This window comes from Pteronotus mesoamericanus, unplaced genomic scaffold (assembly GCF_021234165.1).
Source record: "Pteronotus mesoamericanus isolate MK-2021 breed Mesoamerican mustached bat unplaced genomic scaffold, CSHL_Meso_final scaffold_1186, whole genome shotgun sequence".
Lineage (NCBI taxonomy): Eukaryota > Metazoa > Chordata > Mammalia > Chiroptera > Mormoopidae > Pteronotus > Pteronotus mesoamericanus.
The window spans coordinates 6,919,979-6,939,486 of NW_026555302.1; the positions used below are offsets into that span (position 1 = coordinate 6,919,979).

Consider the following 19,508-nt stretch of genomic DNA (forward strand, 5'->3'; position numbering starts at 1 on the left):
CCGGTTTCAGCTCAGTCAGGACAGTCAGTCAGTAGGTCAGTACGAGGACCCAGGACTTTCCAGACCTGTCTGGGAGCCAAACCCAGCAAGTCAGTGGGCCCAATTCTGAGGGAAGACTCCCCAGAAACTCAACTTAGAAAAATGATTGTAGCTTGCATTGGTCTAGCACTTTACATTTTTCAAAGTTCTTCCATATATTTGAGCTCATTTGATCTTCATAATCATGTCTGGGTATGATTATCAGGAAGTAGAAAGGTTAAGTGGTTTGCCTAAGGTCACACTGCTAATAAGTTGCAGAGCCAACTGGAAATGAAATCCAGCCTTTGACTCCCAATCTGGTGCTCTTTCCACGCCACCCAGCAGACCCGTGAGTCTTCCAGCCCTTAGATTTTAGGAGCGTCGCCGAGGGCGAGTCCCCCCTCAGACCCTGCCATCCTGAGCCCCAGCCTCCCCCCACCCATGGGGGGTGGGGGGGGCTCCCACCCCTGCTCCCGTCACCCTATCGCCAATCATCTCCTCCTTGTCTCCATGCCTCCCGAACCCTCTTTTATCATTTGCATTTTGAAGCTGTTTCCTTAATTATTCTCCTGCTGTTGGGAACCTGCTCTCCCGTCTCTGTGGCATCCTTTGATTTATCTCTGTCTGGATAACAGCTCCCCGGTTCTCCTTGGGGAATTCAATTTTCATTCATTTTTCTGCTGGGTTAGATTGATATAGACCCTCTGCCCCGGTCCATATTACTCATCCCAGCAGAGAGAGCCAGGGAGACCAACCCTCAGCCCAGCCCCTGGGGAGCCACTGTCTTGTTCAGGGAGCCACAAGGAGTTCTCCAATAAAAGGACAGGGCCTTTGCTCCTCTCCATCTGCCCACCCAGTCCTTCCAGTCATTTGTCACAGGTCCCTTCCGTGGGCCCACCACTTTGTCATTTGTCTCCTTCTCTTCCCAGAACCTTGCAGGGGTCTCTCCCCCCTATGATGCCGATCAGAAGGCAGTTGCTGCTCGTCTTAAACCTGCCCTGTGTCCTTGACACCGGGATTTAAGGGACATGGAAAAGAGATGGCCCTGTACATGGGCATCTAACTCTCAAGATAAGATTCTGAGCCAGGAGGTGGCTGAGAAACCGAATCATAGAAAGGCACCAGGATCCTCAGGGAAGAGGGAAAGTGACAAGAGCAGGCACACATGACCAGCACTGCTCTAAGGGCTCCAGATGCATCAACGCATTTAATCCTCCCCACGCCTGCGAGGCAGGTACTGTTACTCTCCCCCATTTTACAGATGAGGAAACTGAGGTACAGAGCGGTCCAGTGATGTGCCCAAGGTTGCACAGGTGGTAAGCAGCGGGATATGGTCACAGGTAGTCTGGCTCCATCTTTGCCAGAACCACCAGCACCATCAAACAACTCTTATCTGAAGGCCCTGGGCATGGCCGGGTGCTGGGTCGGCGCAGAGTATATCACCGGGCAGGGCCAGGTCCTCTGGGTCCATCTGCGCAGCCGCCATGCCCCACGGCCTGGGTGCATGGGAGCGGGAGAGTGAATTGGGGAGTTTGGTCTTGTTCTAATCTCAGGGTTTATTCTCTTTATTTCCCATTCAAAATCTAAAATATCTTCGATCATTCCTTAATTCATGCATTTATTGACCACCTAGTGTATGCCAGCTCCTCACTAGGCCCTTGAAGACAAGGATGTGGAGTGCCAAGGACAGACCGTCCACAGCTTGCTGCGCTCGGGGACTCCCAGCGCTCCCATGACGCGGTGTCAGCAAAACTCCCCAGGCGCACCTGCCTTCCTTGCGCCCAAGGGAGTCGGAGAAGGGTTTACCGAACATTTGGGTCCTGGGCTCAGAGTACTTGCATTCAACTCTCAACTTGGATATATCCTAACTGGGGTAACCCTTGGTAGCTTCTTTGCTTTGCCTTCTCACTGGCCAAATGGGGTAAAAATAGTATGTCCTCTCCTCATAGATGGTCACAGAAGAACCTAGAAAGATTTCCCCTAGAAATGTTGGTTGGAATCATTATCACCTCCTACTGTAATATTTTGCCTGTTTTCCTTTTTCTTATTTTGTTTTTATGGAAGAAACCAGAGACAAGAACCTCTTGGCAGTTCTCAAGCAAAGACTAGAACTTGGGAGCCCTTTACTCCTAACTATGTTCATTGAGAAAAAGGGAAGCCCACGATCCTTGGGGTAGGGCGGGGAGAGGGTTTCCCTGAAAGAACCTTCTGGCGCTGAGTCAGCCCCCCAGGGCTCAAACCCTGACACCTAGGGCAAGCTCCTTGATCTTGCCAACTTCATCTTTCTCGTCTGTAAAATGGGGATAAAGCCCCCTCCATGATGGGATGCTTGTTGCACTAGAGAAAATATGTCTAAACCCCACACCAAACGCTCAAATGCCACTCTGGCACTTGTTAGCAACCATTACCCACAGCGCTGAGATGACTTCGTTCCTTCTGCCTGCTTCCCAAACAGCCTCCACCTCACACCGTGATACTCAATTCTGTCCTCTCTTCAGACGCAGATCTGCCCACCAGCCTGCAATCATGCTCTTTGGTTTTGTTTTTAAAGCCGACCTAACGTGCAAGTTTACTTAACAAAAGAAGGTGGACGCCAGAGGCAGCCCAGCCGCCACCCTTTCTGCCTTCCCCACCTTCTCTCCTCAGGTTCCAGGGTGCAGAGCATCCCCTGTCCCAGAAGGATCTTGGGAACCTGCCTTTTCCTAGCGCTTTGCAGTTCCTTAAGGGCCTCCATGCACCTTGGCTCACCGGCGCCTCCCGAGGGAGGCAGAGCGAGGCATTTGACGACCACGCTGCAGATGAGGAAACAAGGCAGGAGGAGGGACCTCAGTCGCAGAGCCCCTAAGGAGGAGGCTACGAGTGTGGAGAGGGAGGGGGTCGGAAGCCCAGTCTGGCTCCATATAGGAACAGCTGCAGGTGTCAAGGCTAATCTATTTAAAAACAAAAACAAAAAAAAAACCATCATCCTTTGGCAAAAGATTTTTTTTACTGCAGGAGCTTAACTCAGTAGCTTCCTCTCAGGAATTGACTTACAGGCAAAAGATGCAGATGTGCTAGATGGGGCAGAAGTGACGGGAGGAAGGCCTGCCCAGGAGGTTCTGGTGATGAAAAGCGGCGAAGCAGGGCCACACTCCCAACTCCGGGACCAGATGGGCTTCAGGGTCCGGCTAGCATGTGGCCCAGGGTGAGCCTCCGTGTACAGGTTTGTGGAACAGAAAGAGGGATGGTACCTGCCGGGAGCATTGCCACAGGAGGCCTATGGCTGTGAGCGCAGGGCCAGGCACAGGGAAGTCCCCTACATGTCAACTGTCTTCTGTGGACAAGGACAAGGAACTCAGCACCTTTCACACTGAGTCACAGCCTTGGCTCACTGTGAGGCACTCGCCCATGGTCAGCAAAGTTTCTGCTTGAAAACGCTGGCCCACAGAGAAGGCGCCAGGACACTATGCCTATGGCCACTTATGAAGGTCAAGGAAGAAGCTCTCCGAGCCTCTGTTCTCCTGTTTATGTGGATGACACTCAGGTCACTCTCCTGAGAACGGGCCGTGTGCAGTCCACTAGGAACACTCCTCAGGCAAACACCTGTGACAGCTCATTCGGTTCCCTGGCCCTGCACACAGCACCGCTCAGACTTACTCTGCACCTGGCCGCGTGGTGAAAACACAGATGCAGCCCAGCAGGTCGGGGCCTAAGAGTCGGCCTTGCCAACAAGTTGCCAGACGACACCCATGCTGCTGGCCTGTGGGCCACCCTGCGTGCAGGGATGCTCTCGGCCTATGGCCTTCGCTGTCTGATACAGTGGCCGCTAGTCACAGGTGGCTACTGGGGACCGAAATGTGGCCGATTAGAAATGAGATGTGCTAGAAACACAAATCACACATTAGATTTTGAAGATTTGGTACAAAGGAAAGAGTGTAAAATATCTCATTAAGATTTTTCAAACTTCTATCACATGTTGGAGTGATAATATTTTGGATATATTAGGTTAAATACAATCCATTATTATTTTCATGTCTTTCTTCTGTTAGCACAGTTACCGGAAAATTTTAAATTCTGCGAGTGGCTGGCCTGATGCTTCTACCGGACAGCGCTGTTCCGGGGCGCACTGACTCGTGTGCTCCTGAGTGCGCACACGCGCACACAGACAGCCGTCCCTTCTCTTTCTAGCATCCGGCACAGTTTCTGGCACCATGTAAGTGACTAATAAGCATTTGCTCAGTGAATGAGGGGGAGGAGGCTCCCAAATGTGGCCCCATGAGGGATGGACCCCCCATGCTGATGAAAAGACCTCAGCTGCACAAGACAGTGCCAGACACAGAGCAGGTGGCTATGCCTGAAGAACGAATATCTCTCCCTCTTGCAGTTGACCCTGACCTGCTACCCATCCATCCTCCCTCACACTCAGCCCCGCCCTCTGCTCTTTTCAAGGCTTTGATGGCCAAGAGAAAGGAATTCTGGTGCTCCCTCCCTCCCTTCCCAGGGGTGACCAGATAAAGAGGACAGTCAGGGGACTGTGTGAAGGCCAGGGACCACTCTGTGCGCCGCAGGGTTCCTGCTTTCTCTGAATGTCCCCTCGGCGAACCCCAGGGGTGCCACCCCTCTCCTCTGCTCCCCTCCCCCAGGGTTCTCTTTGTGGTCTGCACCCTGTTCTTGCTGGGGGCGGGCAGGAGGTGGGGGGAGCTCATGGCCGCAGGTACAGACCAAGCATGAACCTGCACTGACCCTGAGCCCCACACGCAGCCGGAGGGGGGCTCAGAGAACAAAATGGAAAGGAGTTTCTGAAGATGCTCCCCTTCTTCCACTTGGAAATTGGCAGGGAGGAAGGAGGGACAACCCAGAACCCAGATGCCTGGGTCTTCACATTCCCAATGACCAGCGCCAGATTTCAGGGCACCACAGGCCGGGGTCTGGGAGGGCAGCGCTGGTGGTAGAGCTTCTGTTCCAGCAGAGGCTCTGGGGAGCCAGGAGGCTGCCTGGGGGCCTCAGGAGCTAGGAGCTGGGCTCTGCCCCAAACCACCGGCCCTGAGCTGGTTTCTGCAGCTCCACCAGGGCCCCAGTGTGTGTACACGTGGGCCCATACCCCCCCACTTCCACGCCCCCCTCTCTGCTCCTGACTATTCCCCGTCCAAGCTGCAGACACTAAGCAGGACAAAGAGAATTCTCGACCAAGTGAACTTACCAGAGGTCAGGGGAAGAATCGGCCTTCATGGTGAGGATGCGGAGGCTGGGAGGCAGTTGTGCCTGAGAGCGGGTGGCTCTAAAGGAGAGTCACAGAGTGCCTGTCCCGTCTAGGGTGGGAGCTGGGCCGGGGGCACAGCGGCAGCCGGGGGCTGTTCGAAAGGAAGAGGACAGGGACGCAGACCACCGGAGGCCCCTGTCCTCTTTCCTCTGAGAGAAGGCTCTCTGCTCCCCCTTGGAAGCTGGGGAAAGGAGGGTCTGTCTGGGGGAGGGGAGAGAGGGGCTGGAGACCGCCTCAGAGAAAATTAAATTGCACTTGAGGGCAAATTCTATTAGGGAATAGAGCCTGTCTCTCAACAGCCTGCGTCCATTTAGGTGATTAGCTCAGCCCAGCACCTCCACCCCCGGCCTGGTGAGCCCCATCCCTCAGCTGGGGGAGCCCGGCCTGTGGCCTCTGGGCACCCCTGTTTCCCAGCCTGCCCTAGGAGGACCCCCATCAGACCACTCCCAACCCCCAGGCTCTTTCGAAGTGGCCAGGAGGGCATGCAAGCCCCACCATTCACAGAGACAGGGATTTACCCTGCTAAATGCTGGCCCAGGGTGAGGGAGGTCAGAGGTCAGCTAGGGGGAGAGCAGTGGTCACGGGTGGTCAGCTGGCTGGAAGGCAGGGGGGATCTGGGTAAGTGGAGAAGGGAGAAGGCGATCCAGTGAGTGAAAAGGCAAAAATACAAGGGAGGAGATGGGCCAGAGGCAGGGTTAGAGCCAGTGCCATCTGGAAACAGGAAGTAGGTACAGAAAAATGCGAGTAGCTGACACTTAGAGAAGGTCAAATGTCACGATAAACTACAATAATGTAATGGTTGGTGGTAACAGATTCACATGTAAAATGGGCAGAATAGTAATGGCAGGTGCCTGAGGGGGCTCTCGTGCTGCTGAAACGCTCACACCAGCAGCTCCACGGCGGGTGGGGGCGATTATTAGCTGTCGGTTGCACGTTCGTACAGGCACACTGTGTCCAGGCTTTGGCAGAAGGGTCCCGATCTGAGGCCCTGGGGAGTCCCACTCACCCATCCCCTGTGTCCTGGGATACCCAGGGTCCCTGGTACACCGGCCGGTCTCAGCCGCTGGACGCTCCCCTGGACCCTGAAGAGACGGCCCTCCTGTCTTTCCCAGTAACCAGAGTTTGTTCGCCTTCCGTGTCCAGCTCTGAAAGTACAGTATTTTGCCGTGCATAACACCCTCCTTGTATAATGTGCACCCACGTTTTTGGCCCAAACTTTCAGGAAGATAATCTTTCGTTTTAATTTTTTAATTCAATTGTTAATTTATTTATATTTAGAAACAAAACAAATGATCACATTCCAGGGTATTATTTTGCATATGGATATTGTTACTGCTTTCTAGAGTTACACTTTTAGTACGTAAGCATAAATAAAAGAATTAAAAACATGTATATAGATACAGAATTAGTACTACTTCTGTATAATGTGCATCCTTATTTTTCCTTCAAAAATTTGGGCAAAAAGGTATGCATTATACATGGAAAAATTCGGTCTTTCATTGGCTTAACAAAACATTTTAGACACCTGAAACGCATCCTGAAGAGAGCAGTGCTCATTTTCCAGAACAAGGAGAAAAACCCAAGGACATGCCACATAAAACGAGTTCTGAGAACCTGGAATGGCGTCTAAAGCACATCGCTGCGCCACAACAAGAGTGTTCTAGCGCAGGACACTTTCCTCTCTCACGGGCTCTCCGCAGGCCCACCACGTGCCCTGGCAACACGGGATTTCAGCCCTTGGAGAGCTTAGCCTTGAAACCGAGGCTTAAACAGAGCATTTCATGGCTGGCGTGCTTGCCTGAGCCTGAAGAGCAAGGGATTGTGTTCTGTCGGGTAGGGCAGGAGACCAGATATTCAGAAAGAGAAGACGCTGAAGGAGGAAAAAAGAAAAGTGTATGGTGTGCTGGGGACAGGGAGGTTCCCGTCCCCAGGCTGCATGCCAGGGAGTCCTGTTGTTTGTTGTGGCTGAAGGAAGAAGCCGGGGCCTCTCTCAGGAGCACTGTTCCTACCTGAGGTGCCCTCCACGGAGTGTCTGCTCAGCCCCCAGCCCCTGCCCAATAGCCAGGACGCCCAGGTTAGCATCTGAAGGAACTTGGTGAGTCCAGCGAGGTGGCTGGTGTTGCAGGTGGCCTGCCCCTCCCCTTCCTCCACCCCGCCAGGGGCTCCTCAAGTCTTCCAGGGTCCGGGCTTCCTGGCCTCAGACACCAGCTAGTGTTGACAAGGCCCATGCTCCCTGAGAACGCCCTGCCCCCACCGACCCCCTTTGCTAACAAGGGACAGGTCCCTCCTTCGGGTTCCAGCAGGCTCCATGGCAGGAACATCCCCATAGCAGACATCTCTGTTGTTGACAGAGCTTGGGCACGCCCACCTTGCTCCAGCCACGCCGTCGTGGGGACCTCATGGGTGACTCTGAGAAGGTACACCACCAGTCACGGAGGGGCGATTCCCATCAGCTTCTCTCTACAAAGGCCTCTTACCTACGGGAGACCTCGGCAGAAGGCGGGGCCCTGCCTCTCAGGGTTACACACAGGCTCCTGCCCTGGGCCCCGACTTTAGGAGGCGTGTCCTAGACGCCAGCAAGTGCTGTTCTGAAGTCCTGGCCCCGTTCCTTCGGCACCTCAGCCCTGACAGTGAGGAAGCTACCTCGTTCACCACAACATTCGCAGCTGCAGGGACAAGCACCTTTGTACATACTTGTTCCGTGAATGGAGGAAGGAGTGAGCGAGCTTATGATTAAACTGCTGCTGCAGCCTGGGAAGGGGAAGGAGCCCAAGCGCATCCCCTGCTGGGGTAGTGGCACGGTCGTCGGCCGTGGGTCGGTGGCCGTCAGGCCTGGTTAGGCTGCCAGGCCAGTTGTTGGTGAGGTCACTGGCTGGAAACTTGTGGTTATGGCTGTCAGGCCCACTTCCCTGTCACCCCTAATGGTCCTTGGCTTTTTATGTACTCCCTACTCTCCCGGGGCATCCCGCAGACTTTATTACATAAGCCACGTGGTCCCTGTGATGAGAGCTACGGAGGAAGGGAAAGCCTGGGAGAGTGAGCCAGACACTGAGACGCAGGAAAAGCGACACCAGCCTCCTGCTTCAGCCTCTGTGGCTGGAATGAGGCTGGGGGTCCTGCCCGTGAGGACCCCGACTCTGCCCCCAGCACCTCTGGCATCACAGGACCAGATCCTCCGCCTGGAAGCATCTGAGAGGACTGCCTGGCCCGGCCCCTGTTCCCGCAGATTTGAGTCTGTGCACCCGGCACGGCGGGCCCCTGACCCGCGCGTGAACACAGCAGCGCACCACACCAGGTCAGCCGACGCTGGAACCTTCGGGTGCGTCTGAGAACCAGACATCTCTCCCCTCCTTAGGAGGCTGAGCGCTCGCAGGGCAGAGCGCTCCGAACCAGCCTCGGATGGAGGAGCTGAGTGCTAGCGAAGTCAGGGAGTGTTCATTTACTGGTGACGTGGAGGCCAAGCAGATATCCATCAGCCACTCACTGAGCAGCCAGGGTGACAGAGAGATACAGGGACGGACAGGAGGCAGCCCTTGCCTTCCCAGAGTCCACAGTCGGATGGGGGAGGCCAAGCGGTTGGCACACACCTCTAGCAATGTGATGGGAGCGACAAGAGAGGGAAGGGATGGGGCTGCGGTGGCCGACCGAAGGGAAGGAGAGCCCGGCGGCAGGGGAAGGCGGAGGAGGGCCCGGGAGGGCTCCTCAGAGGGGGTGACATTTAACCCAGGCCGGAGCTGGGCGGTGGGGAGGACTGTGGGTGGGGGAAGGGCACACACAAAGGCCCACGGCGTGGGAGAGCCAGAGGCCTGGGGATCCATGAGTCCTGCTTACAGATAGGTCACGGGCTGAGGTCACACCAGGGACATCGTGCTGAAAGTTATCTGAGGCTGCACCCTGGCTTGTTAAGACACCCCAGCAGCCCCTCCTGCCTACAGGGTCGAGTCGGACTTCCAGGCTGTTCCTTCAGGGCCCTGTTCAGGCCACATCCCCCCACTCACTCTTAGTGCTTTTCCTCGCCTCTCTCCCCCAACGCCCCCCGAAAGCTAATACCCGGGTGACCCCTGCTCTCCCTGCATGGCCCCCCTTCCCCGCTTGAAGAGGTGCTGGTGCCCCACGGCACCTCAGCCATCCCGCAGGCACCTGTCTACAGGCTGAACCGTAATGGGCCTCTTTACAGGTGGGTCTCCCTTTCTAGACCCCACGCTGAGAGGGCAGGGCACACTCACAGTTTGCTCTGAATGTCACTGCCCCTCAGGAGAAGCCCCCCCACCCAAAAGCTTCCCTTTGGGGCGGGGACAAGGGTGAGGACCAGCCCTTCCATAGGAGACTCGATGCTCTACAGTCTGATAGTCCATGACCGTGGTCCGCTGTAGCAAGTTCCCCTCGCCCCCCTGAAAAAACATAAAGACAACATTGATTCAGTTTTCTTGGTCACAGAAGCAGGGCAATGGTAACAGCAAGAGTTGCTTAGGCCACAGGCACGACACAGAGAGGAATTCTCCCAGGGAGAGACGGAACGTGCCCCATTCCTGGAGCTGACAGCTTCCTTTGGCCGGTAATCCACCATGAAGGCCGCATTTCACACTTGTCCTCAGGAACTGGCCTGCAGGGAATTGCCCCTGGAGGGTGAAAATCGGAACTCGTTAGGGCAATTTGCCCGTTTTACCACGCCCGCTGCAGGGGCTGGTGCGTGAGGTCTGACCTGCGTGAGGGAAGCTGGTCCCAGAGCCCTCCCACGCTGGGCCCCTCCCCGTTGGCTGGGGGAGGGCCTGGCTGCCGACCTGCCGCAGTTGCCTGTCTGCTGTGTCCTCCAATTTGCTCGCCTGCTAGCCCTGTCCCTCCCTGATGCGGACGAGGACAGCCTCCTGCCAGGCTGCCCCCAGGGTCCACACTGGATGGTACCAAGGGCAGTTGTGGACGTTGCGAACATCTTCTCCCAGCCACTTGCCTGTAGTGTCCTCCAGTGAACAGGACACTTCATGACGATGCTTCTGCGTTTAGGATCTTGTCGAAGACGTCTATCCCACGGCTGTGTCGCAATGATATTCTTCCATATTTTATTAGCTTTATAATTTTTCATCTTTCACACTTAGGGTTTTCATCCATCTCGAGCTCATCTCTAGTACAAGGCTGCGGTCCAGTTGTCTTCCTCCGTGTGGTGAGCCTATCAGTTTATGACACCACCTTTGTCAGATCTCACATTTCCGTAATTTCAGGAACCTTTCCTCATGACCCGCTGGTCCATTTATTTGTTCCAATGGTAAAATCACACTTAAAATAATTCTAGTACAAGCCCCAATTTTGTTCTCCTCCCACCAACTCTGACCTACCCATCAGTGAGGGGGCTTCAGGGTGTAGTGGGAAGTGCAGAAAACACCGTGCAGAATGGTATTTAGAATATGCGTCTCTCCCTGTATTTTCAGAGGACATGTCTGAAAGGGCACGCAGGAAACTAGCGGTCCCACTGGCTGCCAGGGAAGGGACCTGCGTGCCTGGGTCACAGAGCAGGGAGAAAGGCATCTCACTCTTTATTTGAATTTTTTGGATACTTAGACATGTGTTGCTTATTAAAAACAAAAAGCATAGTTAATTTTTAAAAGATTTTACTTATTTATTTTCAGACAGAGGGACAGGGGGCAGAAGGAGAGGGAGAGAAACATCGATGTGAGAGAGAAACATGAGTTGGTTGCCTCTCACATGAGCCCTGACCAGGCGCCAAACCCAAAACCCAGGCATGTGACCTGACCAGGAATCAAACCTGCAACCTTTTGCTTTGTGGGACGATGCCCAGCTAACTGAGGCACACTGGTCAGGGCAAAAATTAATTTTTTAAAAAGAATAAAGTACACAAAAGGACTTTGAGATGAATAAAGGACTCTTGACATGTGTGGTTCTGCCTTTGAGGACTGGTACTCAGTCCCTCCGTGGAAGGGCACACTGTCCTCCCGCGTGCAGGGGCCGGTCCTGCCCCGGCTTACGCCACCCCCAGGGCCTTGGCTGCCTGGGTGTCCTTTGCTGCTTGGGTCTCTACAGTTCATCGCTCTCCCAACCCCTGGCCCGTGGCGATTAGGAGAGAAGGCTAATGGCATTATAACAACACACACTGCCCTGGCCGGGTGGCTCAGTTGGTTGGAGCATCGTCCCTCACACCCAAAAGTCTGCAAAGTTCAATTCCTGGTCGGGGTACATACAGATTACAGGTTTGATCCCAGGGGGTTGTATAAGAGGCAACCGGTCCATGTTTCTCTGTCACAAAGATTTTTTTTTTTTTTTTTTTTTGCTCTCTCTCTCCCCTCCCTACCCTCCCACTCTAAAATCAATAAACATATCCTCAGGTGAGGATAAAAAAACAAACATAGTGAATTCCTGTTATGTGCTGTGTGCTATTAGCTGCACCTTTCACCTAGTTACCTTCTTTACAAAGAAATTCAGGATCAGAGACGCACTTGCCAAGGTCACATGACTGCCTGTCCCCTGGAGTTCAGAGGAGCTGGAACAGGAGGCAATATCCAGGCCACCATGCCACCGTGTGCTCAAGTTGCAAAGTAAGTGATTGTTGTTGTTCCAAGCACAGTAGTAAATAACGTACATCTCATATACATCTCACTCTCCCCTCACTCTGGCTACTACTATCTTTTCTTTCCATTTTTGCCAGTAGAATAGACAAAAGTGGCATCTCATTCGGTGTTGATACTTCGGCCCAGGGTTTCCATAGGGCTTCAGTCCTTGTCTTATTTACAAAAGAACTGTAAAATCCTTAATCCTATTTATTTTCCCTATTTCTTTTCCAAAAGGAATGTTTACTGCAAAAATTAAAAAACACCCCTAAGTTCTTAGGTTTGAGCCAGGACCAGGCTAAGGACACCGAATCCCAGGCCGCATCCCTCTCGGGTGCTGCCTGCACCCGTGGGACCTGGAGGACAGGCGTCGCTTTAAATCCTGTGCCCTCGGCACCTCCCTCGCCTCACTCGAGTCCCAGCCCGGATCCAAGGCCACCCCAGCCATACTTTCCAGATGGCCCACCGGGCATAGCTTGGTGTCCTCCCTTCCAGACAATCGTTAACACATATACACAGTTGACCATTAAACAACATGGGTTTGAACTACACGGATCCACTTATATGTGGGTTTTTTTCAATAAATATTGTAAGTGTATTTTCTCTTAATCATGATTCTCTCAAAATTTTCTTTTTTCTAGATTACTTTATGGTAAGAATACAGCATATAATACACATAGGATACAAAATAAGTGGTAACGGGCTGTTTATGCCATCAGCAAGGTTTCCAGTCAACAGCAGGCGATGAGTAGTTACGCTTTGGGGGAATCAAGTGTTACACGTGGACTTTCAGCTGGTGGGGGGTTGGCCGCCTCCACCCCTGCGTTGTTTAAGGGTCAACCGTATAACAATGTTATAAATTACATTACTTACATATATTAATACATTTAATGTGCACTTAAAACACTTATATTAAATTTCATTTAATAATGTGCACTTAAAACATTTATATTAAATTACATTTCATAATTACATTATATATTTACTAATACATATTTTAATAAATAGTAATATTTGTGTTTACAGAAATGTATCCTTGGACATCTTATATCAATACTTGTAAACTAATCTCATTTTAAGATTGCATCTTTTGTAATAGTCTTATCTCTTTGTTATATTTTTGGCACATATTTTTCCAGGTTTTTAATATGTAACTTGGTTTTATTTATTTTTTTAATTGGTGATAAGTAGATCAAATTCTCACTTTAGCTATATTTTTCATTGTTTTTATGCCTACAGAAATAGTAAAATATTCCATTATGTCTTCCTATGCCTTCTTCTTTACTGAGATTTACTTGGGCGTACGGTGTGAAGACCGGATCCTAGCAGAATTCTCCCTAAATAATCAATATTCTCAACACCGCTTGCTAAACATTAATTCCTCCCTCTCCAAAGCAGAACTCCGGCTTGAGAACTGTATGGGGACTCTCCAGGCCAATTCAAGCTCCGCGGGTGGCAGCCCCGGGGTGCCAGGCGCCCCCCCACTCCGCCCCACCCCCGAGCAGACACTGAGGAGGGGTCAGTCACACCTCCAGGGGACGAGGAAGGTCTGATCGCCAGGCAGCGCCCAGGGCTGCCTGCTTCTGGAGGGGCCCGCAGCTCACTGCAAGGCCTCTGCTCTCGCCTCAGAAATGGCTGGGTCGTGCCAAGGGAGCACGCGGACACCTGCCAGCCCTGCCAGGTAGGCCTCGCCCCAGAATCCGAACAGATGCCCCTCGGGTCGTCCTCAGTGACTGTCCCCTTTCGTGCCATCTCCTCAGGTTGGCAGAGGCCCCCACCTTTGCCTTATGTCTTCTAGACTCTCCCGCCTGTCTGCGACCACGTCTGCTCCGGCAGAGGGGAAGCCGGGAGGGAAGGGGCCAGGGAGGTGAGCAGAGCCTGGGTCATCAGCCCTGCGCCCCCCAGTGACCCTCGCGGAGGCCGCCACGCTGCATGCATGGGGCTGCTCTCTTCCAGGGCAGAGACCAAGGCTCTGTGATCCAGTCATGGAGGCTCCAGGGCCTGGGACCCCAAGTGTGTGGGGCCTCCCTCCGTTGGAGACCGCCCTGCAGGCACCCAGTCAGAGCAAAGGCCCAGGGTGGGGGTGGGGGTAGCGTGACAAGGTTGTTTTCCCCCTGGGATGTGAATGACGCCACCCCTACCCAGGGCAGCAGAGGAGAGAAAGCAGACACTGGGAGAAGCCAGGGCCCGCACTGTGGCGGGGGGGCGGGGGGGGGGCCCAGACACGAGACGGAGGAGGTGGCAAGCCAGGCACTAGGGGAAAGGATAAAAATTAACTTGTTCCTCTTGGCACTAGGGTTAGTTCTTCCAGCAGGGTGTGCGAGTGTTGGTGGGGATCAGCCTTTGTCCTCAGAGGAGGGGGGCCCTGAGGTGGGAGGGGCGGGGCAAAGGAGGAGATGCCGGGGAAGGGATGGGCCGCCCTGGGCTTCCCTGGGACTGGGGGAGGCTGGGGAGGGGGTCTCAGGGAGAGGGAGGTTGCGCTGGGGCGCAGGCGGCCTCTGGGGCGCTCCTCTCCCTCGGACCGCAGCCTGAGCGAGCCTGCCCTGCCACAGCTGGCCCGTGGGGACACAGGTCGTACAGGCTGTGATTTCCTTCCAATGGCAGTCTTTTCTGGAAGGCCCTGAAGGCTCAACTCCTCGCTGAGCTGACAGGGAAGCAGTTGGTGTCACAGTAAGGGAGGTAAAGGCCCCTTACTTTGTCTCACCGATGAGGAAACTGAGGCTCCAGACATGAATGATTCACCCAAGAGTTGGAACCAAGCTGGTCAGTGCGCAACCAGGTACATGAACCAGTGCCCTTGTCTTCCCTCAACTGCTAGGGCCTTTCGGCCAGCGCCAAGGCTGTGTGGGTCCCCGGGAGCCCGCTCCTCACCCCACCCACACCCGGGGCTGCACGGGCTGCACCTGGCCTCCCCACCCCCACCCCAGGCCAAGGTCATTGGGGAAGTCCAGGCCAAACGTGGGCCACCCCTCTGGGCCCACCTCAGCCTCCACCCCTGCATGACACCCCTACATCCTCCCATTCACAGCTCCTCGCCCTCCCGGTCTTGGAGAGGCACCCCCCGCCCCGCTCCCCCTGCTGGGCTCCATCCCTCAGAGCACTTAGCACAGCCTCTCATCACCCCCCCCCCTTTTCCCTCCACAGTGTCAGCTCCGCGACAGCAGGGAGGGGCCATGTCTCACTTCTCTGTTCATCCAGAACCTCCAGGCCAGTACAACTTTGAAAAACTCCTTTAAGTATTTTTTAGTTTTTTGCTTAGAATTCCTTGTATCACCGTTTTCCCTGGCTGGACTCCATGGCACGCCCCTTCCCCCATTCTCCTCACCAACGCGCCTTGCGCAGCCCAGCTCAGCTGCCTCCTCCCCCGGGGAAACCGGCCCTGAGAGCCCAGTAGGTCAAATCCCCAGCTCCAGACCTGCTGTGCGGGGCTTCCCTGAGGACCCCCTCCTGTGTGGGTGCTCTCCCAAGGAGCAGAGAACCACCTAGAACAAAGGTGGCAGGTGGTGTTCAAGCCCCAGAAGCCCCAGCTCCGGGCCTGGCAGAGCGGGTGGGGGAAGGGACCAGCTGGTGGGCGAAGCCGATTTATCGATGCTGCCGAGAGCCCTGGGGAAATCAAGGTGAAAGGCAGCGGTCTTGCTGAGGAGAAGCCCACCCCTTGCTTATCAATCAGAGGGGCTGGGACAGGGCAAAAAGATGCAGGGGGCGGGAGACCCACCCCGATGGCTGGGCGCTAATTCTGAATACCTGGGCTCGGTTTTAGAAAACATGGTCACTGGAGCGCTAAGGGCTGGCAGATGAAAATCCTCTGCACTTGGCATTGCGTCAAGCACCAGGTGGAGGGGGAACAGGTGCACTCAAATGGTCTTGCCCCCTGGGAGCCTCTTTCACCCCTGCAGGCCAGGGTCGCGGCCTGTCTCTCGCACGGCCAGTCAGGGCTACTGGGGCCGGGGGAGGGGAGCAGAGCTGGCCCAGGACGACAGAGGGGGCAGGCGGACGACTCGAACGGGGACACAGACAGGGACCCCCGGTAGATGAGAGGCCTGCAGAGCAGCCCCAGGCGGGGATCCACCGAGGGAACACGGGGCCAACACCAGCAGGGGAGGGGCTGACCCTGCTGTCCCCCACCCCAGCTGCCCTAGCAGAGGGGGCATGCTTGGCACCCTGCCCCCTCCACCCAGGGCCAGACGGTCTGAGCAGGGTGATGTCAAAGAGAAAACCCCAAATCGGATTGAGGCTCCTGCTCTCTCTTAATGAGGTTCATTATCAGCTGCTCTGATCCCTGTAAAACCCAGAGGCCAGGCTAGGGCAGGCCCTCTGATCTAGTGGCTCCTCCCTGCTGGGCAGCAGCCTAGGTGCCCCACAGATGAGCCCCCTCCTTCCCAGGGAGCCCGCGGCTGAGGAGAGCCCAGCCAGTGCAGACGAGGGCGCCTGCCTGGGCGCAGGAGACCGATGGGGGCTGGGGCACAGAGAGCTCGGGGGCAGTCGGGAGGGCCCGGCCCTGGAGAAGGGGGCTGCGACCGGCTGGGGTACCGTGTCCCCAACCCAAGCCGGGGGCTCTGTGAGCCAGGGGAAAGCACGTCTGGCCGGATGCCTCACGGCCGGATTCCGCACATTCTGCCCAGACCCCGGGCACTAGGTCTCCACGCAGCAAGTTGAGGGACACATGGGTGCTTGCCTTAACAAAAATAATTTATTCCACAGCCCTCCTAAGCAGTGGGCAGAGTGAAAACCAAGCATGTGTACTGCACCCCTGTCCCTGACGCCTTCACCTCTACGTGACGGGAGGTGGGCCCTCGAGAGAGACAATGCCCCGCTCGCTCCAGGGCCCTCCAGATTCGAGGAGGAGCATCTATTTTGGCGAAAGCAACGCAGACCCAGCTCCCAGAGGGATGGGCCCAGGCTGGGGGGAGCCAAAGCACATTGGGAGCAACCATCTTTTTCCTGCGCTTCACTCTGCCTCCCGTGGCAGAGCCCTGGGTAAGGCACTAGAGGTCCCAGCATCCCTAAGCGAAACCCCACACTGCCCTTTACCGGGTCCGCTAAGCCAGCCGCTCACCCTTCCCTCCCCAGTGACCATCAGCCCCGCAGCTGGGCCGGCCCACGCCAAGCCCAGCCCGTGCGCTTCCTGCAGCAGAGGTTTGGGAAGGACCAGCCTGAGGTGCTCCTGCCACAAATGTCACCTAGGAGGCCAGCAGGACTTCCACAAGCTTCCAGTCCCCACCCTAAAGCCACCCCCTAAAGCCCACCCAGGAGGTCTCAGGGGCTGGAGGATGGGCAGGCCGCGGGGCCCGGGCAGCCGCTCCTTCTCCGGTGGGATGGGAGCGGGACGGACGGGGCCCCGGAAGGGAGTGAGGGGTTCTGCTCCAGCCCGCTCAGCCCGGGGACCCGCCTCTGATGGGAAGCCTTGGAAACTGAGGGCCAAGAACAAGCAGGAGACATTGAAGCTTCAGCAAGAATGAGGCAGGACTTCAAATGAGCTGCAAAAGAGGAATTTGGTGCTGAAAGGCCAGGGACAGGGCCTCACTGCCCAAGGCTGCCCCCCCGTTCCCCCCTCCCCACCCCCGGCCCCCGATCCCTGTGCTGCCAGATGAAGCTGGACCCTGTGCGTGTCTTCGTGTCTCTGAACACCCCTTCCCACAAGGACCAAGGAGGGTTCACTGGAGCATCTGGTTTTCCTGGACTTCCCTGGCCAAGGAGCAAGGGGGAGACGAGGGCAGGGCGCCGGAAGAGCCCCAGGGGCTGCAGCTCCCTTTCTCGCTGCCGCCCCGCCCGACCCCCCGCAACAAGGTGGGCGGCTCAGGCAGCGGGATGGCTCGCGTGGGCCTTCAGGGCCCTCATCCTGGCCCGGAAGTAGGTGTACACGGCCAGCAGGCCCATGAAGGACAGGGAGTAGAGCACCACACAGAGGCTGATGTCCAGGTGGGAGAAGCCCCCTCCCAGCATCTGCAGCCACGGGCCCTGGCCCCGCATGGCCCCAGCCTCTGGCTCCCCCTCGGGGACACTGGCCAGCTGCTTGGAGCTGCGGCCCACTCGTCTCAGCTCTGAGAAGCCCCTGGGGAGGTTCTTCTCGGCCAGAACCTCGGCCAGCAATGCGGCTCCCGTGTCTCGCTTGGTCAAGGGTCGCCGCCCTTCTGGCGGCTCCACCTCCTCCCTCTGAAGCTCTATGTGCTCAGGCAGGCCCTGGTCTAGCTCAGCTCCGGTCACGCCGAGGCCTGCTGGCACCTCTGGGGGGCGACTGGCCCCAAGTCTCTCCGCTAAAACATCCAGGGCGACAGTCCCGGGGAGCTCTGTCCCTGGGCCTACCATGATCTCCGCCTCCTCAGGGCCCACAGTGGAATTCCGGGCCGGCAGCTCTGGCTTTGGGATGGCTGCCATCCACTGCGCAGCGCTCTGGGGGTCTGGCCCCGGGGGACGGAAGTCCGTGACGATGTTCCTCCGGGAGAAGTGGGTCTTCAGGAAGCTGAGGGTGCTGCCCAGGTCCCACACAGGAGTCCCCCGGATTTCGTTGTGGCAGGGAGAACAGAGTTCACGGGGCGGCCACTGCACCTTGGGGAACTGGGGGTCCTCGCTGGGGGCCCCTGGGGAGAGAAGCACACACAGGTTGGCTGGGGCCCTGGGACCACCGAGACGCCCAGGCCTCATTCTTCCATTCAGAACGCCTGCCTACTCCCCTGCAAGAAGGGCTCGCCATGGAAAGTGCGGTTGACCAGGCAGCACAGGGCCTGGTCCCCAGGGCTCAGCACCACGGTGGCGGCTCCCGGGTTGGGGGGAGGGGTCCCATTCCCCAGGGGAGTGCTGCCGCTCCCTTCCAGTCACTGCCCCATACCCACCCACGGTCCCCCCCTGTCAGCTTCTCTGCTGGTCGGGACTCCTGGACCAGACATGGGAAAGCGCGAGAAGACTCAGAAGGACTTGTCTCGCAGTCTTTCACTGGTCTGCTAGTATTTGTCTTTTGCCTTTTTCTGAAATTTTCCAAGTTTTATATAGTGGAGATGTATTACTTTTGTAATTAAAGGGAAAATATTTTTTAAAACCAGAGTCTGTGGCACCCAGTAGCTCCACAGGCAATCCCACCGCAGCCCTTTGGGGTGGGTGGGCGTTAGTGGCGTTTCCTCCCCAGGTGGTCTGCAATGGGTGGGCACGCGGAGGCCTGGGGCCCCGGGCAGGAAGAGGACACTCGGGAGAGTCAGGAAGTTGCCGCACCCGCCAGGCCGCTGGGACCCCAAGCAGGGCCCGGACAGCGGGCAGAGCGCAGGCTTAGCCCCAGGGGACCTGCCACTTCCCCTCCTGTGTCTCCAGGGGATGCCAATCAGCCCGTCTCTTGAGTAGGAGGCACCTCTCCTACTCAATAGGGGACAAAAAGAAGTTGCTGGCTACGATGAAGCGGCAGTGAGTGATGTAGAAGCCAGATGGTTATTTTGGGGAGGGGGCGACGAGCACACCCCAAGGGCCGGTGAGAAGTAGCAGCGGGCGGGCCTTGCGAAGTGAGCACTCAGCCCGTTCCTCCCCGCACTGTGATGAGTTTGATCTGAAAGGGCGCCACCGGAGAGGGTAGGGGCTCGCCTTCCTTAGGTCCCTCAGAGAGAGGCCCTGGCTCCCTCCGGCGGCAGCTGGGCCCGGGGGAAGCTGGAAGCCTGCAGAGGTCACCGGGCAGAGGGTCAGATGGGGCATGTGGCGGCAGGGGTGGGGCGGGG

General features: G+C 56.2%; 1 protein-coding gene across 1 annotated transcript in view; it reads right to left on the reverse strand.

The window, feature by feature from the left end:
* Window positions 1-17,386: 17,386 nt before the first annotated feature.
* The window catches only part of QSOX1 (quiescin sulfhydryl oxidase 1), a 36,075-nt gene continuing 33,953 nt past the window's right edge, over window positions 17,387-19,508 (reverse strand). The window contains exon 12 of the mRNA XM_054587697.1: window positions 17,387-18,392. Coding sequence (XP_054443672.1) covers window positions 17,611-18,392 — 782 coding nt within the window. The 3' untranslated portion in view covers window positions 17,387-17,610. The remainder of the gene's footprint in view (window positions 18,393-19,508) is intronic.